General features: G+C 34.0%; 1 protein-coding gene across 5 annotated transcripts in view; it reads right to left on the reverse strand.

The window, feature by feature from the left end:
• Window positions 1–23611, reverse strand: part of JMJD1C (jumonji domain containing 1C) — a 313120-nt gene that overhangs the window by 74861 nt on the left and 214648 nt on the right. For 4 of the 5 annotated variants that reach the window (XM_045568265.1, XM_045568263.1, XM_045568264.1 and 1 more), the window contains exon 3: window positions 9182–9295. Coding sequence is in view for 3 of the 5 variants with exons in the window: in XM_045568263.1 (XP_045424219.1) it covers window positions 9182–9295 (114 nt within the window). In the remaining 2 variants the exon portion in view is untranslated. Of the gene's footprint in view, window positions 1–9181; window positions 9296–13250; window positions 13908–23611 lie in introns of those variants that run through there. The other variant, XM_045568267.1, reaches the window with a different exon arrangement.

Genomic DNA, 23611 nt, shown 5'->3' on the forward strand with positions numbered 1-23611 from the left:
GAATAAGGTTTGGCTATACTTTCTTGCTATGGATGTACCTGACATTGCCTGCTGTATCTTTATAATACTCATTCCCTTTTAAAATTTAATCTAGTTTACGTGGGTTTCTATTTTTGCTACTTTCTCATTTGTTAGTTAGAATTCTCAAAGAGTTTTGTGGATTAAAATAAACTAATATGTACCCTGAAAGCATTACACAAAATTAAGAGTATAATACAATCTGTTTCCTCATAAGGCTAACATAACAACTAACTAAAATAAAGCACATAAAAATATTTTGGAAATTGTCAAATTTTAAAAATATAAAATATTAACATTACAGTGAGAAATTAAATTTTAATTTTTGGGTTTCAAATAATATAGCCATACTTTAGTAAGATTATGCAATTAGGAAAAGGGATAAATAAATACTGTTATCCTATTTTGAATGGCAAAAAGAAACTAGAAAATCTTTCTCAATGGTAACCAGTGATGGCTTAGAATCTTTGGAATCTGATGTCTACAAGCATAATTTCACATACTTTAAATTCCTAACAGCAGCCACAAAAAATTAAAAAGGGACTGGCAGATTTTTCAGCATATGATCATAGCAGATTTGGGATCAGGAGAGAACTACTGCAGTGACTTATAAATGTTTTCAATCTGAGTATTGCAGAATGGCTCATACTTGGGCCAAATTTCAGTCAAAATAACATGTTCCTGGACTCCAAGCATACATTTTAAACACACCAAAGTTTTGTAACCAATTTTTACAAGTGGAGAACTCCTCTTTTAATGGCAGCAACGACGCATAAAAATACCTGATTGATTTATGGGATCTTAATAGGCATGTTTCATAATATTTTTGAAACTATATAAAATCATGTAGGTAGGCAACAGAAGGAATATGTAGAAAAGAATACATAGCAAAATTACACAATATTAAAACATGATATACCAACTTTATTTTTTTATTTTTTAAGGCTAGTCAAGTGGAACAGTAGGCGTGGAGAAGGAACAAAGAAATCTATAACCAGTTGCGATCAATGAGTTGTAAACACCACTGCACTTGCACTTGCACCAGTGGTATAAACTTTAAATTTAAAAAAAAAAAAAAGGGGAAATACAAAGACTCTGCTTTAGCTGTTAGTTCCCCTTTTCTCGTTGTCCATCCTGCTATCCAGGCTTCAAGCTTAGCTCTACTATTGCAAGCTGTCACTTTTGACTAGAAATGGAATAAAGCCAAATATTACACAATAGTTGTTTCCTGCTGTGGCCTCATCTTCTAGACCATCCCCACAGCCAGGCCAGCCCACAGATGCTAGCTAATCCTACCAAGCCAATAATCTACCAATGCTCACTTTGGAGCTGTGGCTATGATTCTGTATTTTTTATACTCTTGGTATAGTGTATATGCTACAATTGTTTTCATTTTACTGCTTTTATGTCAACAAGGCACCTCTAAAATCAATCAAATGCTAGTAAGTCAAACTGAAACAGAAAAGGGAGATGCATATGAAAACTCAGGGAGTAATTAGAAATGTGCTCAACACCTGCCAAAATATAATTCAGAAACAGATATAGAAAAATAAGAGAGTAGAAAGACCTGAACAAGTATTGTTAATCTAAACAATCCTGGTTTTCCAATTTGACAGAACTTTTGATTTACATCTAGCACTCCTTAACTCAAAAGTTCTCTGTTATAAGGTAGAACTAGTTTTAGGTTGAATGCCTCTTATCCCAGAGACTATAATCAAGGCTTAACTTGCTTATGTTAATGTTGGTCAGAAATGGCTATTTTGCCACCTCGAGTAACTTTACAGAAATTTGGGCCCTGAATGCTGGGAAGGAACTTCAAAGATAATTTAGTCCAACTTTCATTCAATGATTAGAGGACTTCCAGCCCACAGTATTACATCCACAAAACCACTCCCCAGAGCCAAATGAAGGAAAACAATTCTGTACCTTACTACTGAGCATCATTTATGCTTTTTGAGATAAAAATAACTATTAGCAACAAATGGAGTTTATGACTTTCTCTGATAAAAAGGTAATGGTGTATTATGAAGGATAATACCACATTAAGGTTCTGTAGCCATCTTTTCTACTAATATCATTTTCTTAAAATAATAATTTAAGAAGTCACCACAATATCTTACCTACTTATACTTCTTAAAAGAGGGGTGGGGAGAAAAAAACACTACTACAAAACATTCTATTACACTGACAATGGGTTATACTAACAACTGAAAAAGTTTATCTAGCACCATCTACAGAAAGAATACTAAAGGTTCTAGAGAAGACATTGTTAAAAGAAGCAGATGGTGGCAGAGAAATGTCCAATGAATGTCTAAATGGTACAAAGAAAAAGATGTTTCAAATATCCACCAAAAAGAGAAATTTAGACCATGTCTGGATAATGGTTATCTTCTACTGAGCAGTTTCTATATCATAATAAGCTCTTTATTATACCATTTCATTTAATCCTCCTAACAACCCTGAGGTAGATGGTATCTTTATTTTATAGATGAGGAAACCATTTACTTAGAAAAACAGTTTTGATTTTCCCAATGTCACATAGCAAATGGCAAAGCTTGGGTTTCAAACAATGTTTGCCTAAACTAACATCAAAATTCATGCTCTTGATCATTCTGCCAGACTAATCTCCGGGATAAAAGATTCTAGTAAAGACCCAATCAATTAGGTGCTTATGAAATTTACAAAAAATAACAGGTCATTGTTATACAGATGATTTGTTACTCTCCTGCTATAGCAATCCTTTCCCTCTTTTTATCTGACCCCATCATATGTATCTAGCATGAATTTCACCATTCAAAAACAAACTCTCCTCTCTAGCTAGGCTGATTCTCTACTGGCCCCTAAATCTACCTCCTTATCATTGATTATATGCTGTCCCTACTGGCAAATATCTGGATCCCCTGAATCTTTCATTTCTATCTCCCTTCAAGTGAACCCCATTCAAGTTTTACCTCCTTCATCAGACTTCTTTAACCATTTCAGTCTCCACTGATGTCTCTCATCTTTGTGTTCTGACATCTTTATTGCAGGCTCCTTAAATCAAGTCTACTCTAAGGAAAGTGTTTTTTATGTAAATTCTTTTTTTTTTCTTTTTTTGAGACAGTCTCCTCTGTTGCCCGGGCTAGAGTGAGTGCCCTGGCATCAGCCTAGCTCACAGCAACCTCAAACTCCTGGGCTCAAGCAATCCTCCTGCCTCAGCCTCCCGAGTAGCTGGGACTACAGGCAAGAGCCACCATGCCCGGCTAATTTTTTTCTATATATGTATGTTTTTAGCTGTCCGTATAATTTCTTTTCTATTTTTAGTAGAGGCGGGGGTCTCACTCTTGCTCAGGCTGGTCTTGGACTCCTGAGCTCCAACAATCTGCCCGCCTCGGCCTCCCAGAGTTCTAGGATTATAGGCGTGAGCCACCGCGCCCGGCTTAAATTCTTATCATAGATTACAAATTCCTCGAAAATAAAATGAAGATCATTACTTATGCTTTTATTAACTTTTTTTTTTTTTTTTTTGAGACAGAGTCTCACTTTGTTGCCCTGGCTAGAGTGAGTGCCGTGGCATTAGCCTAGCTCACAGCAACCTCAAACTCCTGGGCTTAAGCAATCCTACTGCCTCAGCCTCCCGAGTAGCTGGGACTACAGGCATACGCCACCATGCCCAGCTAATTTTTTTCTATTTATTTTTAGTTGTCCAGATAATTTCTTTCTATTTTTTTGGTAGAGACAGGGTCTCGCTCTTGCTCAGGTTGGTCTCAAACTCCTGAGCTCAAACGATCCGCCCGCCTCGGCCTCCCAGAGTGCTAGGATTACAGGTGTGAGCCACCTTGCCCAGCCTATCAATTTTTAAAAACCATTAAGCAACTAGCAGAGAGCTGTGAAATTAGTAAAAATTAATGGTAAATGGCTGGATGTGGTAGCTCATGCCTGTAATCTTAGCACTTTGGGAGGCCAAAGTGGGAGGACAGCCTGAAGCCAGGAGTTCAAGATCAGCCTGAGAAAGAGTGTGACCCTGTCTCTACAAAAAAAATGGAAAAAAATTATCTGGACATGGTGGTGTGTACCTGTAGCCCCAACTACTTGGAAGGCTAGGCAGGAAGATCACTTGAGCCCAAGAGCTTGAGGTTGCAGTGAGCTATAATGATGCCACTGCACTCTAGTACGGGCATCAATGCAAGACCCTGTCTCCAAAAAATTTATATAAAAAAAAATAAGTGATTTAAAATGATCTGTCTGTACTATAAATTGGAATGAAGATAAACAAAGTTTGAAAAAGCAAGTCCTTTCCCTATGCTCCAAGGCAACAATAACATGAAGTTCTATTTGAAGGAAATAAACTATTAGCAATATTATCCTATTACCCTGAGGAATAGATCTGCTTACAAGGAAAATCACTATCAATAAGATTTTCAAACTTTGTTAGTGGACAACTAATGTCAAATATTTAATTCAACAAAGTATAATATTTGCCAAGTAACAACCAAACAACCAGTTAATTGTTCCCCTTGGCTGATTGAGGGCTAACTTTTACCTTACTTGCATTATCTCATTCTGGTTATGAAGCAATTCCAAACTCCATAGGACAGTAACACAAATTCAGCAGAAAAAATACATATGTCTGCTACATTCTGCTCCCCAAAATATTGCTAACTTATCCTAGGAAACTATTTGAGCTATTTTTAATAAATCTGATGTATTGAGCAACAATTACCTTAGAGATATTTGGAAACTACAGCCAATAAATTTATATAATCAGTGATGAAAGAATTATGGGTTAAAATGAAATCAAACTGGAAGAACAACTTTATCACTGAAGGTCTATGGAAATTACAGATAAACAGATCTGGCATAGCCCAGACACATTCATTTACTAGATAATGTAAGATTCTATTCTGTTTAAGTCTTTAAAGTAATTGTTAGTCCAGGTACTAAGAAAATATTGAGGTTTGTTCCACCCATTCCTCCCCTTTTCTTTAAACAGCAATTTATAGGACAACAGCACCTTATCTAGTATTTAGTAAAGTACTATATAGTTCAATGTCTATATTCTACAATGATAAAGACTATAGTATTAACAGTCTTATCTTTAAACTTTTATCAGCTCATTAGGACACAGAACTCCAAAGGGAAGAGAATCATTCCTTCAGGTCTAGGATTTATCATTCTTCCTTATTCTAGGGAAAACATCTCATTACTACAATAAATTTTAATACAATAAACATGGGGTTTAATTCTGGACAAGCACATTCTACATCAAATCTCTAATGGTTTTAACTAGTGTCCTTTGTTTTATTTCTTTATTACATTTAAAAGCAAAGACGATTGGGGTACCTAGAAAATACTGGACTAATAAACCAGACCAAGCCAGATTAACTGACATGAGTCATGTACAACTTTCAGGTAAGAAATACTGTCTTTTATATCCTCTATGAAGCAACCAAGCTGAAAACTGCAGGTATGTACACGGCCAGTAGCTAAAATCCAGGACAAGATGATTTCAAAATCATATTCAAAGCTTAATGTTCTATTTCATTATCAAATTTTACTGTAAATTTGATCAAAACTGCAATCAAATTTAATGAAAAATTTTTGAACTCCTGTAATCATACTCTAAAGTAAAGCAACAATACCACAGATATTATATATATAAAAAACCCTATAAAAAGTATCTTTAACAAGCAAAAATCTGTTTTTTCCTCCATCTTCTCAGCCAGCTGAAAGACACAGTAGAATCTGCTGAGTTCCCTCCTACTTCCTCTCCCTTTTCCCTTCCCCCTCTACTTCAAAGAAAGTTAACTGCAGCCAGGCATCAGAAAACCTAAAAGGAGGAAGTAGAAACTCATTTGTGTGCACAGGGAAGGGAAAAAAACACTTAACAATACCATGGCATGTTGCTTTAGTGACCTCATTAATATGCCTCCATTATATTTTCTATAAAATGCTGGTTCAATTTCTCTCCTCAATTTTCTTTCCAAAATACTGAAAACTATAATCTCTAACACAGTTGCACCCCAGAATACCCAACTATATGTCACCTAAGAAGGAGACAAGATGAACTAACTTAACACTTGCCATCTGATATTCAATACATTGAAATCATTCAGACAGAAGAAGACAGGATTCAAACCAATGAACTACAAGTGAAACGACTTGTATTAATCCTGAGTTATCTGTTTCCTAACCATTACCTTACAATATATTTATATGTTATCAATGTGATTTAATAAAACACAGGGTTATGCAACTGTAAAGGAAACTAAAGAAAACATACTGATACACAATAAAATGCTGAGAACTCAAGGAGAAAGGTGGTGGATGGGAACTGCCACTGCAAAACATTTACTTAGATTCACAGCAAAGCATTATTTGTGGGAATTTAAAAAGTAAAACTTTTATACTCATCACTCTACACTAAAAAATATATAAAAAAGGCCATTTTTGAAGAACAGATTTTCCCCCCTCCTACTTAAGAAGTTTATAAAGGATAACTAGGATAAAGATTCAAAAGAAATTGCCTCATGAAATTTAAAGAAGTGAAAAAAATGGGGAGACCAAATTAAAAGCTTGTTCAAGTGTCTCCAAACTCCCTTTGACTTACATTGAGTTACCCTAAGGTTGAGATAGGTCAAGGCACTATTTACAAAATCTATGCCAGTTAACAGCTGCCATGTTTAAAATGCCAAGGAATTTAATGTAGTGCTTAGACAAACCGGTTAGACAAAAAGCAATCCAGGACAAAGCCACTCTAATTACATACTCTACAATTTTTCTTCTTCCTAGAATGTCTGTATTTTACAAATTCACTTAAATAAGTAAATTTTAAAATAGACTGAGACTTCTTAGGTCTCTGTAGTAAATTTACATTCAAAATGCTAAAATGTCTATCATATTTACATACTAGAGAAAATATTTTTACATTTTCAATCTGATTGAAAACCCTAAATAATAAAACTTAAAATGCATATAGAGAATTTCTGTTATAAACCATCACTGACTTCTAAAATTCTTAAGAAATTCTAAAATTAACATATGCTAGATCCTAAATGAAGTGCTCTTAGGTTAATTCTTTCTGATTTCTTAGAACTGAGAATTTATCTTTTTTTTTTGGGAAACAGAAATGGTTAAAATGTCAAGTCAGTCACTTCACCTCTGGAAAATATAGTATCCTTCTAGGCCAGAGGTCAACTTGCTTATATACTAGCAGAGCAGTTTAAATAGCTTACTAACAAAGACAATCATATTTTACCAGACCACGTAAGACTTTAGCTCTTATGCATTTATTTTTGATAGGAAGAAAAAATTATCAGAAAAACTTTTAAAAATATTAGAAACTGCCCCCCCGCCCCCTGGGTTTGCACATTCTTTCAATCTTTATAATTTTAAAAAACACGTAGTTTTAGACCACCTGGCAAGCATTTATGTTTAAAAGTAATTTCTACATAACGATTTCACTTCTCTAAATCAAATCTAAGCTGAAACTTCCAATGTGCTAATAATGCAAACACAGAATTAAAACATTAAGAATTAGAAGTTCTTTGATTTCATCTACCTATTCTAACTCCTACATGATTGTTAGAAATGAAACAAATGATACTACGGTCTACAGTCAGCTCAATGGCATTCACAATTAAAAACAAAATGAAACCCAAGGGAAAAGCTCCATCACCTCCAATATTAAACTGGGATTTGCTATGAGTTTTTAGCTATAAATATTATAAACAAGGAACAAAAGCTAATAGTACAAAAAACTAGACTTTTAAAAGAAATGAGAAAAATAACATGAAATGACAAAAACACCTCGATGTAGACTTAAAAATAAAAAATCACATTTGCACTAAAGGAAGTTTCATCTAATTTTGGTGGACCTAATAGAACTACTCTAATTCCCTAAGTATTATAACTCCATCCACAACAAATCACTGCTAATTAACCCAAGCCCTTTTCTTTCCATGGAAACAATGGCTCTACATTTTATTTTTTGAAAAACAGCAACTGGCCTGAAATGAAATAGGAGTATTAACTTACTACTCCATTTGAAAGAACAAGTTAAACTAATGCACATATCCTCCATACAATTACTGTATTATTTTAAACATCTGAGTAAAAAGAAACCTACCATATATACATTATATTCAATCTAAAGTCAAAGAAAACAAACTTCTGTGAGTTTTACTTATACTTTAAAAAATTTATCGATAACTTCACTAGAAATTTTAAAAATCATTTACTTAATAATACTTTTTATGAGTTCCTCCACATAATTTAGATCTACAGGAAAATGTTTTTCCAATTAAATATATTTGTATTTAAATTGTTGGCCGGGCACGGTGGTTCACGCTTGTAATCCTAGCACTCTGAGAGGACTAGGTCGGTGGATTGCTCGAGGTCAGGGGTTCGAGACCAGCCTGAGCAAGAGCGAGACCCCCATCTCTACTAAAAATAGAAAGAAATTATCTGGCCAACTAAAATATATATAGAAAAAATTAGCTGGGCATGGTGGCACATGCCTGTAGTCCCAGCTACTTGGAAGGCTGAGGCAGTAGGATCACTTATGCCCAGGAGTTTGAGGTTGCTGTGAGCTAGGCTGACGCCAGGGCACTCACTCTAGCCCAGGCAACAAAGTGAGACTGTCTCAAAAAAAAAAAACAAACACAAAAACAAACAAACAAAAACAAAACAAAACAAAATAAATTGTAACAATGAGAAACTGAGATTTATATATGGAATTATTCAATTAATGACAATCTAAAGGAAATTTCCCCTTAAAAACAAGAACCATTATGCTAAACTATAAACTAATACACATGTAGTAAACTCTAATGGCATTTAATCACATTAATTGACCCAATTCTTCACCTGCAGAGTTGGAAACAAATATAATTAATACTAATACCTAACCAGTTATTTTCTAACAATGAATATTTAGAGACTATATTTTGGTCACTTCAGTATTTCTATTGACAGAATGCTGTCTGGCTCATAGTAGATTCTCAGTATATATTTGATTGAATAAATGAATAATTTATCCTACAATCAAAATCTATTAAATGCATCGGGTTCCTTGCATAACTAGATGTTAGCTGAAACCTCATATTGAAAAAGAATCAATATCTGAATACCAATGAAGTTTAATGTGAACAATTAACTTTTAGGTAATCTAAAAATTTCTTACCTGGTAGGGCTGAAAGGCACTATCTTCAGTTAAAAAATCCAGCTGTTTATCTACAAGGAATTCTACCGCAGTGATTGAACTGGGTATATTTTTTCCCACCAAAGGTTTGAAAGTCTGTGAAGAGAAAAAACAAAAAAAATTTCTAATGGTTATTTTCTGGTTTGTATCCTCCAAATGTGAGAGATTATACATTGATATAATGTATTAGTGTCATTACCACAATGGTCTGAGCACACCATTTAATGCCAATTTTCATATTATAATCTAATGCTTTTATCCATACACTAGCATAGTTTGTATTTATTAAAAAGGAATGACTGTAGATCTATATGGTATATAAAATAATTCGGGTATATGAAGCCCCAGTTTATTTTTAAAACGGGATATAATCAAATATGCATGTGTATAAAATTTCTGCTTAAGATAAAAAGAGAAATTGTTTCTGAAAGATTGTAAACTGGGTTGGAGAGCATATTTACACTATTCTTTTTTTTTTCCAAACTGTAAGTATTCTTTATAAAAGAGAGTAATTATTATTTCCATGTACTATTTTTGCCTAGCTCATTCACATTAAGGAGGATTTTAAATGTTCAGGAAGCATCTGGTCTTTTAACTCCACCCCTGTACTCCCTACCCCCGCCCCTGCACCAACCACAAATAAAAATCCAGCTGCTTCAGTGAGAGCAGCATGGAGGAAGGGAGTAGAGCAAGATGTTGGTAAGAAGCACTACACAAACCCTACCACACAGTTAAGTTTTTCCCTATCTCCACTACGTTTTTTTTTTTAAGAGAATCCAAGGTCATTTGATTATTTTTAAAGAAAACTCATCTTTTATGTAAAGGATTTTACTCATATGTTGCGGTGGGGATGGAAGTGTGAGGGAAGCAGGGGAAGAGGACTGAAGGAAATAGGAATACCATGCATACATTTTTTAAGACTGTCACATTCACTTTCAACGTAGATGAAGACTGAATAAAAACCAACTGTCTTATATACATGGTAATGTTCTAAAAACGTTTAATTGAAAACAAAATTCTACTATCTCAAAAATTTAGTGGCTTTACATTAAAAGAATCAAAGTTTGGAAAATGGAATTAACAATCAACTCAGCTTCTAAATTACCTATATCACATGAAGAAATCTTTCTTGCTGCAAGGCTACTTTGTGATCATTTGGATACAAAACAAAGCTTTTGGCATGGACAGTAAAAATCCCCAGGAGTTCCAGAGCCATTGTGTTTCCCCCTTCTCTTATATGACTTTAAAAAAAATAAAAAAAAAAGAAGCATCTTGTTAATCACAACTAATAAATATACTTTGGGGGAAAAACTTAATCTTCAGTTTGGAGTGGCTCTTAAGTAGTTAATTTCTATATTTAAGAAACATCTAAAAGAATTTAAGTTTGATTCATTGAAGTCTGTAAAAGTGTTTTGAATAGCTAAAATTACATGAAATAAATATTTTAAGCATGCTTCATTTCTACATTATCCATGAACTTATAAATAATCATCTTAATTGAAATAACATGAAAAATTCTATCCCCACTTATTTTCAATATTTAAGATGAGAAAATCTAATCACAGTAACATCCTCCCATGTCCTAGGCTAACCTTTTCAGTGCCACATATTTATCAAAAGTATTTTTATTTGGGTGAGAAATTATATTTTCAAAGTAGAAAAAAATCTTCACATTAGTTAGCTATCTTCTTCTAATATTGTCATCTAACATTTTCCATTTGCCAAGATAAAATTCCTAAAACACCATTTCATAAAGTCCTATTCATTATTTTACTCAAAAAGTGACTAAAAGTTTGTAAGAAATCCAAGAACATTTATTTTAGACTTAAAAAATGTCCACCACTATGTGATCGATTGACATGAAATATGTAACATAAAAAGAGATACTAATTCAGCTAATCTATACTATGAAAAAGTGTTTTTTTCATATGATATCTGTCAGTTTTGTTTTTAGTAAGCTAAAAACACTGGCACATTCTCAAGAGGACTTTTAATCCTTGAACATTATCAAATGCTCTTTTTCTTTTCAAACAGTACCAAGTCAGGTCAATCCATGAAGGTTAACTTAAAAGGCCCACAAAAGGTATTATCTGAGTGGCTAAAGATACAATTCAATTAAGCAGGATTTGAAAAAGAAGTAAACTTCTCCTATCTTGAGTGCCTCTTTCTTACGCAAATAATACAGGTGGTTTGCATTTCCTATGAGACCAAATCATTTTATAATATGAAAAACATTCTTCTGAAGAGAACCTCTTAGAACTCTCCTTTTCAAGGTAGGTCAGAGTTCTAAGGGTAAATTTCAACAGGCCAGCATATAATTTAAATTACTCTGAGTTAATTAGGAAAAAAGATTTCTAGGTTAAAATTTTCAAAAAATTTCTCATATTTTAAGATATCTAATTAAAAGCCAAGTAAAATTTGGCTACTGGAAATATAAAAAAGACTACCTTACAATGTTAAGTTCTCTTAAGAACAAGGATCTATTTCTGATACATGAAGAGTTATAATAATCTACAAACGGGGCCAAAGTATATCATGCTTCCTAAATAAGAAAAACCGTTGATAAATACTTTTATAGTACTTGTTAAAGAAATGTTTCAATATGTACTAAATTGAGCAACTGAATATGTCACTGTTCCTACTTTAAGAAAAAATTAAAGGTAAAAAGACATGAAAAGATGTTAAAATACACCCTGATTTTTTAAAGTAGCAATCAACAATGTAACCATTGTTAATTTTTGTATCCATGTCTAACATATTTCAAAGAGACATTAGTTTAAGAATAAAAATATACATGTTTAAATAAAATCAAATGGATCCTACAGCTTTTATGATAAATCTGTAAGTAAATATTTCATGGGTCTAGGTGCACTGGAATGTAAAGAAACTAGAACTCATGCATAACTAAGTAATTCAAGACTCTAAAGATACATCATTCTATGAGGAACTTCCACGGCCTAAGGGGAAGCAATGAGCCTACCATCTGATGAAAGTCACAGTATAATGTGGCCCTAATCACAAAAGACTATTATTCAAATGCTGAAAAAGCCTTTCAAAATCCAAATGAAAATTAACTTAAAATTGAATATTTAGTTGAAACAAAACACTTTTTCAATTTTACTAATGGATCTTTTTTTAAAGGTCATTTGTCAATGTTAACCATACTTTAAAAATAGTCTAAAGCTAAAATAAGTATAGTTGAGAGCCTGCATTTCTAGAAGGGCCTACCAAGCCATGGGAAGAATGCTTAGAACAACTGTATCCTGTTTGGGGCTCCATGCTGCACCACATTCCATTCACATGAGGAAGAGGCGAACAGATGAGCCCTCCCGAAAAACATTTTTAAAATAAATCAGCTACAGCTCTCAAACACAACTCAGCTGCTCAAACAAACCATGTTAAAGCTCACTATTTAACCTTTAACAGGAAATTCATGGAGCTTATGCCTGCCGGTCTGAGTTTCTAACAATCTCCAGTTAACAATTCCTTTTTCAAGTTAAAAAAAAAAAATCAGGCTCATTAACTACAAAAATACTGATATAAATCTCACCAAAGATAAACACCGAAACAAAAAACAATCTAAGCAACATTTAGAAGTCAAGGTTTAGTCTACCAAAAAAAAAAAAAAAAAAGACTGGAGTGACTTGAAAGAACAAAGTCCAAATTCCCACCCAAGCAGGTCTATTGAAAAACACGATACTGTTAGAAAACAAGTTGGGGGTGGGGAATGGAATACACCACAAAATAAACCTCACAAAACAAATATCCCCACTTCCCTTGAAACATTATAGTCTAAAAATCCTAATTTGAAACACTTCTGCTGTAATACTTTAAACAATAAAACTCTAGTTTTCAAATTAATCTTTTTACAGTGTTATTAAATTACTACAAACACAATAAACCCCTTTCTAAACAAACAAAAGTTAAAAATTCTTAAAACTAGAACACTCAGACTAGATCTATAAAAGGCAGTGACCTTAATTCGTAAGGCTGAGAAGCAAAACCAAATGTAAATTAAGACAAAAGAAAAAGGAAGCAGAAAAATACAAACCGTACTTTGTTCTTGAAAATTTTAAAGTATCTTTAAATCTCAGAAATCCACGACAAGGCTTTAAAGGTCAATAAGTATAGCTGAAATTTCCACTTTGTTCTTGAGCCGTATTTTTTTAATCTAGCGTAAATACTTCTTTAGTCTTCAAAAATCACAGGCAAATGGCTCTCAAACCAAGCATTTCTGAGCTCACTTGCAGCGGCGTCATTGTATAGGAAGAAAAGCCAAGACCACAGAACGAAGCAGAAGCTGTAACCTAACAAGTCTCCGACGAGCAAATGACGATTTTCTGTCTGCTCTGGCTCAGCCCTGGCAGAGACGAGGATTACAACTCGCTCTTTGTCATCAGCACTGTGGTGTTAACGACTAAGAAATCCTGCAGCTGAAGCACTACTGCATCCTCCGATCTGGGTCAGGATAATTTCTCCCGAGGTCGCTTACATAACCAGTAAGATACTCCAAATAAAGAGAACAGCCATCCATCAGCTAGAGAAAGCCTTTCCCACTGTACTCTTGTCTGCGTGCAAACACACTGCAGTAGCTTCCAACAGTGCAGACACCCAAATGAGAACGAGTACTTGGCTGAGGGCACACTGAGAGAAGGGAAGAGGCGGTGCTCTGTAAACTGTAACTAATCCCCCGTCACAGGTGCTGATGGAGTCACTTCCAGCACGAGTCACATTACTGGTGATTACTCATTTGGCTGCGGCCACAGAGACTGGCTCATAATTTTAACAACAGACAAAGACAGACTAGTGGCGAGACTGAGAGCTCAAGTTTACTGTCTCCTTCATAAAGCAAATGCAAATACAAAGTTTTGCTTTACAGATTCACCAAGGTGAGAAAGTGCAGAAAAGAAATAATATGTAAATATCTCTCAAATTGGCAAAAATAAAGCATAACTTTAAACCATCAAAAATACTTTCAGTGTGTTTTCAAGGAAGGATTTATTTTTCAGTTTAATCATTTCACCTTAAAATACAAAAAAAACCAGGAAAAAATCAATTTAAAATATTTTTGGTGTAACAGTCTAAGTGAAATCAAACAACATAGCCAACAACCTCAGAGACACTTTACTCAAAAGAACAAGAAACTGGTAATACTTATCTTGGCAGATTTAAAAATACTGAAATATTTTCATTCTTTGTAAGAAAAAATTTAATGTAGATAGTTCTCAGATAAAGACTTATAATTTGAAAGCACAAAATATATTTTTCTTATGTGTTATCGAATATATTCTCTTAACTTCTATCTAAATTGTAGAGTTCTGTTGTTCAACCTTATGTGGCTACTGAACACCTGAAATGTGGTTAATCTGAATTAACATGTGTGCTATATGTATAAAATATTGAATATGAAAAAAGATCGTCAAGTATCTAAAAAACTTTTTGATTATTTTTGAAATTAAATTTTGGATATATTGGTTAAATAAAATACAGTAAAATAAATCCACCTACTTTAAAATTTTTCCTGTAAATACTGAAAAATTGAAAACCACACCCTTGGCTCACTTATTTATACTGGACAGGGATGCTCCAATTTCTGATTTTACAGTACAGGCTTTTGTGATGATATTAAGACTTAACTTCAACTACTCCAACAAATCAAAGAGCAGAGATAGGAACTATTTAATATAAATTTGTGGCTGTATGCTAAATATCATGTTGTATTTACTAACTTGTCAGTATAATCAAATTTTAACCTTTAGATCATTCAGTGAAATTTGCCAATTTCACTGACTTAGAGAAGGAAAGTTGGCCATATACTCAGTCAACAGTGCTTCTGTATTAAAATTAATTGAAATGTTTTCAGTTTTATTATAGAGATTACATGAAGAAACAGAGGAAATACATATAATACCATGCATTGACAATTTGAAATTATACCTGTAAATACAAGAAAATATTTCATCTTTTTGTGTCCACCTACATGTTATAACATTCCCAGATTGATGAGACTTTTTTTTTAATTTAAAAATATTAAAGGGGTACAAATATTTTTGGTTACATGTATCGCCTTTGTAATACCTATTTTTTAATGATGTACGTAAACAATCTTTTATTATAAATTTGTCCCCATGTAGATGTCTCAATTTCAGTAAATCTAAAAATTCATACTTTTTAATACTATATACATATTTCCTTTATGCCTATTCAAGATATATCACTTTCATTTCACAGAAATTATCAGGTTAACTATAGAAAAGAAGATACTTTCAAATTAGTATCTAAAGGACTTGCACTTATAAAATCTTTTGTTTTAAAAAAATGAAAAGAGATGGCTGTGAGTAAAATATGGGTTTATTTTGAAGAACATGGGTGGTGCTAAAATATAACATTTTATTTTATAGAATCTGGATGATGCTAAAATGTAACTTTATTTTTTTATTTTATTTATTTTATTTTTTGAGATAGAGTGTCACTCTGTTGCCTGGGCGTGGCATCAGCCTTGCTCACAGCAACCTCAAACTCCTGGGCTCAAGCAATCCTCCTGCCTCAACCTCCCAAGTAGCTGGGACTACAGGCATGTGCCACCATGCTCAGCTAATTTTTCTATATATATTTTTAGCTGTCCATATAATTTCTTTCTATTTTTAGTAGAGACGGGGTCTCGCTCTTGCTCAGGCTGGTCTCGAACTCCCGACCTTGAGTGATCCTCCTGCCTTGGCCTCCCAGAGTGCTAGGATTACAGGCATGAGCCACCGCGCCCGGCCTAAAATATAACTTTAGAACAAAGTTATATTTTTATTAATGCTGTGAAGTGTATATTAAATCACACATACTACCCCAATAATTCTTTCATAATTAATCACTTAGGCATAAAATAAAAACATGGAAATAAAAGAACTCACAATGTCATCATATAAACTACTAAAAAAAACTGGGCAAATGTGGCAGCCTTATTCTGAGCTCTAAACAACAAGGAAATATCAAATACTTGATATAGCTTGATATTATAAACTACCACACTTTAAGCACTTTCATACATTTCTCTAACTTTTTGTACATTAGAGAATGAGCTTAATATTTCACAGGATTCATCTTCTAATCTTGCATAAACTCAAGCTTGACTAGTCTGTATATGACATAAATTTAAAAACAGCTATCTTTGCTCAAGTACTATCAGTTTGCTATATAGAATAAAATAGCACATAGAACTATACTTAGCTAACAATACAATTTCCTCAATATTCATACATTCCTAGTAAGGTAGACTGCACCATTTTTACAATAAAAATCAAAATAATTAACATCAATACTGAAAAACCAAACATTCATTTTTAACATTATTTTACACTACATCACGGTTGAATTAAAACAAGACACTTCTCCACTATTATGTAGAAATACTATAGTCAATTCTTGATGCAAAGGAAAGATGCAGGGAGTTACAACTAGTTGACAATAATGGATATTTTTTAAATATTTAAAGTAGGCTTGACTGACATTTTTATAAATATATTAATGTGACTTCAGTCTGGTACTCTGGTAAATTTCTAATACAAACAAAAACAGTGAATAACAACATTGAGAACCCACTTGGTAATGAGCGTAAATTGCTAGGTTTTACATCAAGTCTCCTTAACTCTCTCCTGTTCTTACAATTCATTAGGAAGGTAGATCCCATCTTTCACAGAGTAAAAAGCACCAATTTGAGAAGAGCAACATTCTAGTCTTTTAAATCCGCTGTTCATATGGCTTCTACCTTCTTTACTGGATTTAAGGAAAAAGGGTGAAGAGTTTCTGTTCAGAAATCTTTTTTGTTGTTGGGAGGTGGAGTAAAAGGCTTTTATTGGCCGCTAAACCAGGCAAGGGGAAGAGGAAACTACTCCAGTTACTGCCCAGAAATACACATCTCTAACTTCCTTCCTTTTTAGCTGGTTTCTAGGTTACAAGCTGAATAAATCAACAGAGGTCAGAAAGTAAACAGAAGCTAAAAGCAAGGCAACACTGTGTGCCTATCTGAAGAAAATCTGTTCCTTACAGTAATGTGAGAACCTTTCATGTGCAATTAAGAGTTAAACTGGAATTTTGGTTCCATTTATCTTGGGCCATGAAAAGAACAAATCTCTCATCTTAATATATATGGAAGCCTAAACAAACCAGTGGATTGTTCCAATTATACACACTTACAAAAAAACCCCAAAAACTCTTAATGACCTAGCATTATCAATATTTTTTAGATATATGGGTAGTTTAAAAAAAAGTGAACAATAGTAGCTAGAGGAATTCAACTTTGAGACAGCCTTGTATGAAAGCTGACAGAATTGATGAAAGTATTTTTCAATATGCCATATTGTTTTATAAATCTATGAAAATATATAATTAAACATATAACTCCTACATCATGGTAATGTCCAAATAATTAAGTTTTCCACATTAATGACTCTATTCAGATCTTCCATGCAATGCAAAGGCTGTACAGTATAGTTTTATACCTTCAGAAGTCTGTGAGTTCTACAAGAATTTCAAGAAGATATGAACCTCATCTTACTGATGTTTTAAATTCTCCTACGTCCCCCAAGCATGTAGCACATTCAACCAACCAACATGTCTGGAATGCCTTTTATGTGCAAGGCACCATGTTTGGCCCAGGGTATCCAACAGTTAGGAAAAGACAACCAAATTCTTATCCTAGCACATTTTATAGTCTTTTAGAAGAAAACAGAAATTAACAACAGAGTAATCACACAAATAAATACAAAATTACAACCCTCTTAAGAACTAAATTAATAGCTGGATAATACCCCTTTCCCTCCTTTTTTCATTATATCCTTGATAACTGCCCCAGTCATTAAGAGAAAAGGAGGGCCAACAGAATGCATCCATTTTTTAATTTTACATGTATCATGTCAGATTTTAATAACATATAGTTGCCCTAAGAAAAACCACTGTTGGTCAGGCACAGTGGCCCATGCCTGTAATCCTAGCACCCTGGGAGGCCGAGGAGGGAGGATCACTTGAGCTTGGGAGTTCTAGGCCAGCCTGAGCAAGAGCTAGACCCAACTCTACTAAAAATAGAAAAAATTAGCTGGGTGTGGTGGCGCACACCTGTAGTTCCAGCTACTAGGAGGCTGAGACAGGAGGATCACTTGAGCCCAGGAGTTTGAGGATGCAGTGAGCTATGATCATGCCACTGCACTCTAGCCAGGGCGACAGAGGGAGACTCTGTCTTAAAAAAAAAAAAAAAAAAAGGCAGGGGGTGGGGGGAGAAAGAAAGAAAGAAAGAAAAGAAAAAAAGAGAAAGAAAGAAAGAAGAAAAGAAAAAACCACTGTTGAGAATTCTAAAACATAAAAATAAAAAAACACTCTCCACCAACAGTCTCTGTATTATCAATAGCATTATGGCTGAATTCATTGTCCTTTCATCTTTTCCTTCTAGACTTTCTGAAAACTAATAAGGTAAACACGGTAACCCTAGAGTAGTCCTATAAGTTTGTCATCTCTATGATTTCTTTCTCAGAATCATCCTGATTAATCTTCCTTCCTCCTAACATTAAGGTTTTACTTACTCTTCCTTCTCTATGACTTTGTATCTTGTGCCATTAAGATAACCAATTTTTTTCTCACAAATAATCCAAACTGTGTATCAGACCTGAATTTTCACCTTCTTCAAATCTGTAGTTGATACTGTAGTTGATACAGTTGACTATTAGGACATAGTCAAATTTGTATCTCTTACCACATAAAGCCAAACATGATTAGAATTTAAACTTCTTTGCCAAGTTACTCACGCTTCCTTTCATAACCACTAGAATCAGTAATATCACTACTTCAGAAATAGGTATCTCTGCTTGAGCCTTGGAGTTCAAGGTTACAGTGAGGTGTGGTTGTGCTACTGCACTCCCGCCTGGGCAACAGAGGGAGACCTTGTCTCATTCATACATACATACATACATACCATAAATGAAGTAGATATCTCAAAATTCATTAATACCATAATCATATTTGATGATTTGTTTCCCTTGCTCATATAATATTCTGAATACCTGATATTTTTCCTTAAGCATTTACTGATCATAAAGATGCAATTTTTCCATAAGTTATTCTGTAACTCTAATCAGACTTTGGTAAAAATACTAATAAGATTTTGAAACTAAAAGCAATTTTGAAGTTCACATAGAAAAATAAGCAAAAATAACCAGGAAAGTTCTCAAACAATAAAAGACCAAAAATAGAAAAAAAAAAATAGAGAACTAGCTCTAATAGATATTATAACATATTTCAATGCTTCAATCAATCTAACAGTGTGATACTAAGGCAATAAAGATAGTCATCAATGGATAATTTAGAAAATCTCAAAACTGACCCAGATAAATATAGGAATATTGAATATAAGATACAGTTGGATTTTCAAATCAGAGGGGTTTTAAAAAAATGGAAAAACTGAATACAAAAAAACCAGGCTGTTAAAAATGGAAATTAAACTATAGAGATGAATAATCTCATGTCATTTTTACAGATGAAGAAGTGGACTCAGATCCCAGCTTGCTTCTGTGTTTACAAAAAAAAAAAAGAAAAGAAAAGGAAAAAAGTAGACTCAGAGGGTTTAAGTGACTTTTCATGTCAAATATCTTGTTTACAGAAGTGCTGGGATCAGAACCTGGATTTCTTAATTCATGGCTAAATGATTTTTACATTGTAAGATGGTGTGAAAGAAGTTTATTGTTTTCATGCTTGTTGGCACAGGGTAGCAGAGAACAAAGTGTTTTGCCATGTGCTGAATAAAACTTTAAACTTTGAACTTTAAATGGAGGAAAATGAAACCCATCTAGAAGAAACTGCAAACTCATAAATTACAGAGGAAAAGAAGTATGGAATAATAAATGTATATATTTTTAACTTGCTTTACCGACTGGTCACCTTTTCAGAAAGGAGAAATAAGCAGGATTAGGAGAAGACAGCAACTCAACATAAAGGAATTTTAAAGCTATACTCAGAAAAAGAAAATTGAGACAGACAAAATATTAATAGTTGGAAGAAAAGAAAAGTTTATTTAATTTTGTTACTGATACTGTTTTTTCCGCAATTTTTTTTTCTTTTTCTTGAGACAGTGTCTCTCTCTGTCTCTCTCCCCGCCAGGCTAGATAGAGTATAGTGGCACCATCACAGCTCACTGCAACCTCGAACTTCTGGGCCCAAGGCATCCTCCTGCCTTAGCCTCCTAAGTAGCTAGGAGTACAGGCACATGCCAACTCACCCAGCTAACTTTTCAAAATTTTTTTGTAGAGAGGGGTGCTCCCTATGTTGCTCAGGCTGGTCTTGAACTCCTGACCTCAAGCCATCTTCCTGTCTAGGCCTCCCAAAGTGCTGGGATTATAGGTGTGTCCCACCATGACCAGACTGTTACTGTTATTTCTGACAAGAAAAATTATTTTTAATATAAAAAGTATAAACTAGAGATTAAAAAGTAACCTATACACTAAGGGATAGGTAAAGGATCCTTTCTCTTTCCGGAAATATAGTAATAGTTTTCTTTAAAAATAACATAATTACATTGGAGATAATTTGGAAAACAAAACAAATACATGAAACGGATTCCATAGTCTTACCTAGAACCTAGCCAGTTAACTATTTAAATGCATTTTCAGCCTTTTTTTTCCCGGAAGCCTATTACTTCTACCAAGGTCCAGGTTACATATAAACAGTAAGTTGCTCATTTACTTAATATCTTTTCATGTCCTTACGCTGCCATCATTTTAAGTAACTATTTAATAAATACTTAAGAAAATGAAAATGAGTTTTATTATTTTTCCTTAGTTTGAATGCCTAAGCTACTTTCAATTTTCTACTATTAGAAATAATACGAACATCTTCATGCTTTTAATAATTAAGGACCAATGCAAATTTAGATAGGTTAAAATAAATTACATGTTAGAATACTATGCTGGTAGACATAAGCTCAGAGCCATTATTGGAAGTCTTAGAAAAAAATCATGGCATTGCCAAGATATTAAAGATATGTACTTATATTTATAAAGGAAGAAAGGGCCAATTTAGAAACTATAAGCTACTAAACTTGAACTCCAATGAAATTCCAAAATGGTAGAGGGGAATGAAAAATGGCTTCCTTCTACCCTTCAAGGTTCCTTGGCTGGGCTACAAATTAAACTGACACAAGAAAGATTAACAGGAGAAAAACCATATTTAATGATGTACATAAGCACAGGAGTCCCACAAAGTATGAGACTCAAAGAAGAGTCAGACGATTGATGCTTACATCATATCTAGAGCTACAGAAAGAAATAGCAGCTTGGGACTTCTGTGGGTGGTGGTTATACAAGTTATAGGAGGGCAATGGGAGGAAATGTATGACGCATAAAGATAGTCTTGTTATATAGATAAAAAGTCTCTCAGGTAATAAAAATTATCTGGAGCAACCCTTTTTCTGATACAGATACTTTTACTAATGTAGATTTCCCTTATAGTTGTAAATTTCTTTTACAAATGGACAACTTTTCAAAACTACTCCTGCATCTGCAGTTTTTTCAGAATAACCACCTCAAAACATGCCAAAGAAGTATATTTTGGGGATGGAATATCCTTCTACAGTCATATTTTGGGGTAGTGTGTTGAGCCCCAACAATGGATAATTAGTATAAACAAAATAAAAATATACACATTGATCAGTAACAGCAAAATATGTTCACTGATAGTAATTTGCCTTTTAATAAAAACAAAGGTTATCAGATTTGAAAGATCCGAAACTAAGATATAGGGAACTTGACTTAACAAAACTTTTGACAATCTGCAATAGTTAAGTCAATGAAGTTAAGAGCCGGATGATAGTTCCAAATGTATCTGCAGCTGATTAAAGAGTACTGATTCATAGTAATAGTGTTATTAATCTCTGACATGCTATTCCTTCACCTTTGGTCTCACACACTCCTTATCACTTGAAAGATATCTTTATTTTCAAATTAACAAATAACAGAATGCGCTGGGCTTGGTGGCTTTAGCCTGTAATCCCAGCACTCTGGGAAGCTGAGGCAGAAGGATGGCTTGAGGGCAGGAGTTTGAAACCAGTCTAAGCAAGAGTAAGACCCCATCTCTACCAAAAACAGAAAAAGTTATCCAGGCATGGTGGCTCAAACCTGTAGTTCCAGGTACTTCGGAGGCTGAGGGAGGAGGATCACTTCAGCCCAGAAGTTTAAGGTTGCAGTGAGCCACTGCACTCTAGCCTGGGCGACAGAGTGAGACCCTGTCTCAAAAAAATAAAAATAAAAAAAGACAGCATGATTAAAAAATATATCTTATGAAAAACATAATCTAGATGTATATTTTATTTAGATTGATTGATTGAGACAGAGTCTCACTCTATTGCCTGGGCAAGTGCTATAGCATCAGCCTAGCTCACAGCAACCTGAAAGCAATCCTCCTGCCTCAGCCTCCTGAGTAGCTGGGAATATAGGCATGCACCACCACTGTCAGCTAACTTTTCCTATTTTTAGTAGAGATGGGGTCTCCCTCTTGCTCAGGCTGGTCTCGAACTCCTGAGCTCAAGCTATCCTCCTGCCTCGGCCTCCCAGGGTACTAGGATTACAGGTGTGAGCCACCATGCCCAGCAGAGACCTAGATCTTAGAATGATTAAGAAAAGCTGGATTTGCATCCATTGAAATATGAATAAAAAAAAAAAAGCTGGAATAAGGATTAACCCCAAAACTTAATAAGGAAAAGATTATGACCTACATTTCGGCTTAAAAATTCCAACCATGTAAGTAGAATGTAAGGGAGTGCTAGTTTCCTAGAAATTCATGTGAAAGAATCTTGGAGGGTTTGAAGACACTAGGTCAACACGTTATGTACTTAAAGAGTTTAAAAAGTTGGGGCGGGGGCTTGAAGCAGAAACAAATTAAATTTGAATTTACTAATAACACACAAAGTACCCAAAATAAAGGAGGTAACAGTCCCTTTAGATTTCGCATTGGTCATAAAATCTCTGAATATCTTGTTTAATTTTGGGCATGATAATATAAAAGGAATAATTACAAACTGAGATGTGTCAAAGGCATTTAAAAATCATGGACTATTAGGATCATTTGAAAGAATGGAGATGTTTTGCCTGAAGAGAAAGAGAGGGAAAAACAGTAATTGTGCACAATTATTTTAGAGGGTTAGGGTAACTATGGAAAGGAAGATGATTATAAGTAAAATATCCAGGAAGGCCAATTTTATCACCACAAAGAATGAACAAATTTCTAATTATTAAACCCTACCAAAGCAAAGCAAACTTACACAGCAAGTAGTGAGCTCCCTATCCCTAAAAGCAATTCAGAAGAATATAAATAAAACTTGACAAGTCTGTCACTAACGAATCTCATTTCTCGCTTTGGCCGGAGGGGGTTGTAAAATATTAAAGA

Source organism: Lemur catta, chromosome 14, assembly GCF_020740605.2.
Source record: "Lemur catta isolate mLemCat1 chromosome 14, mLemCat1.pri, whole genome shotgun sequence".
Classification (NCBI taxonomy): domain Eukaryota; kingdom Metazoa; phylum Chordata; class Mammalia; order Primates; family Lemuridae; genus Lemur; species Lemur catta.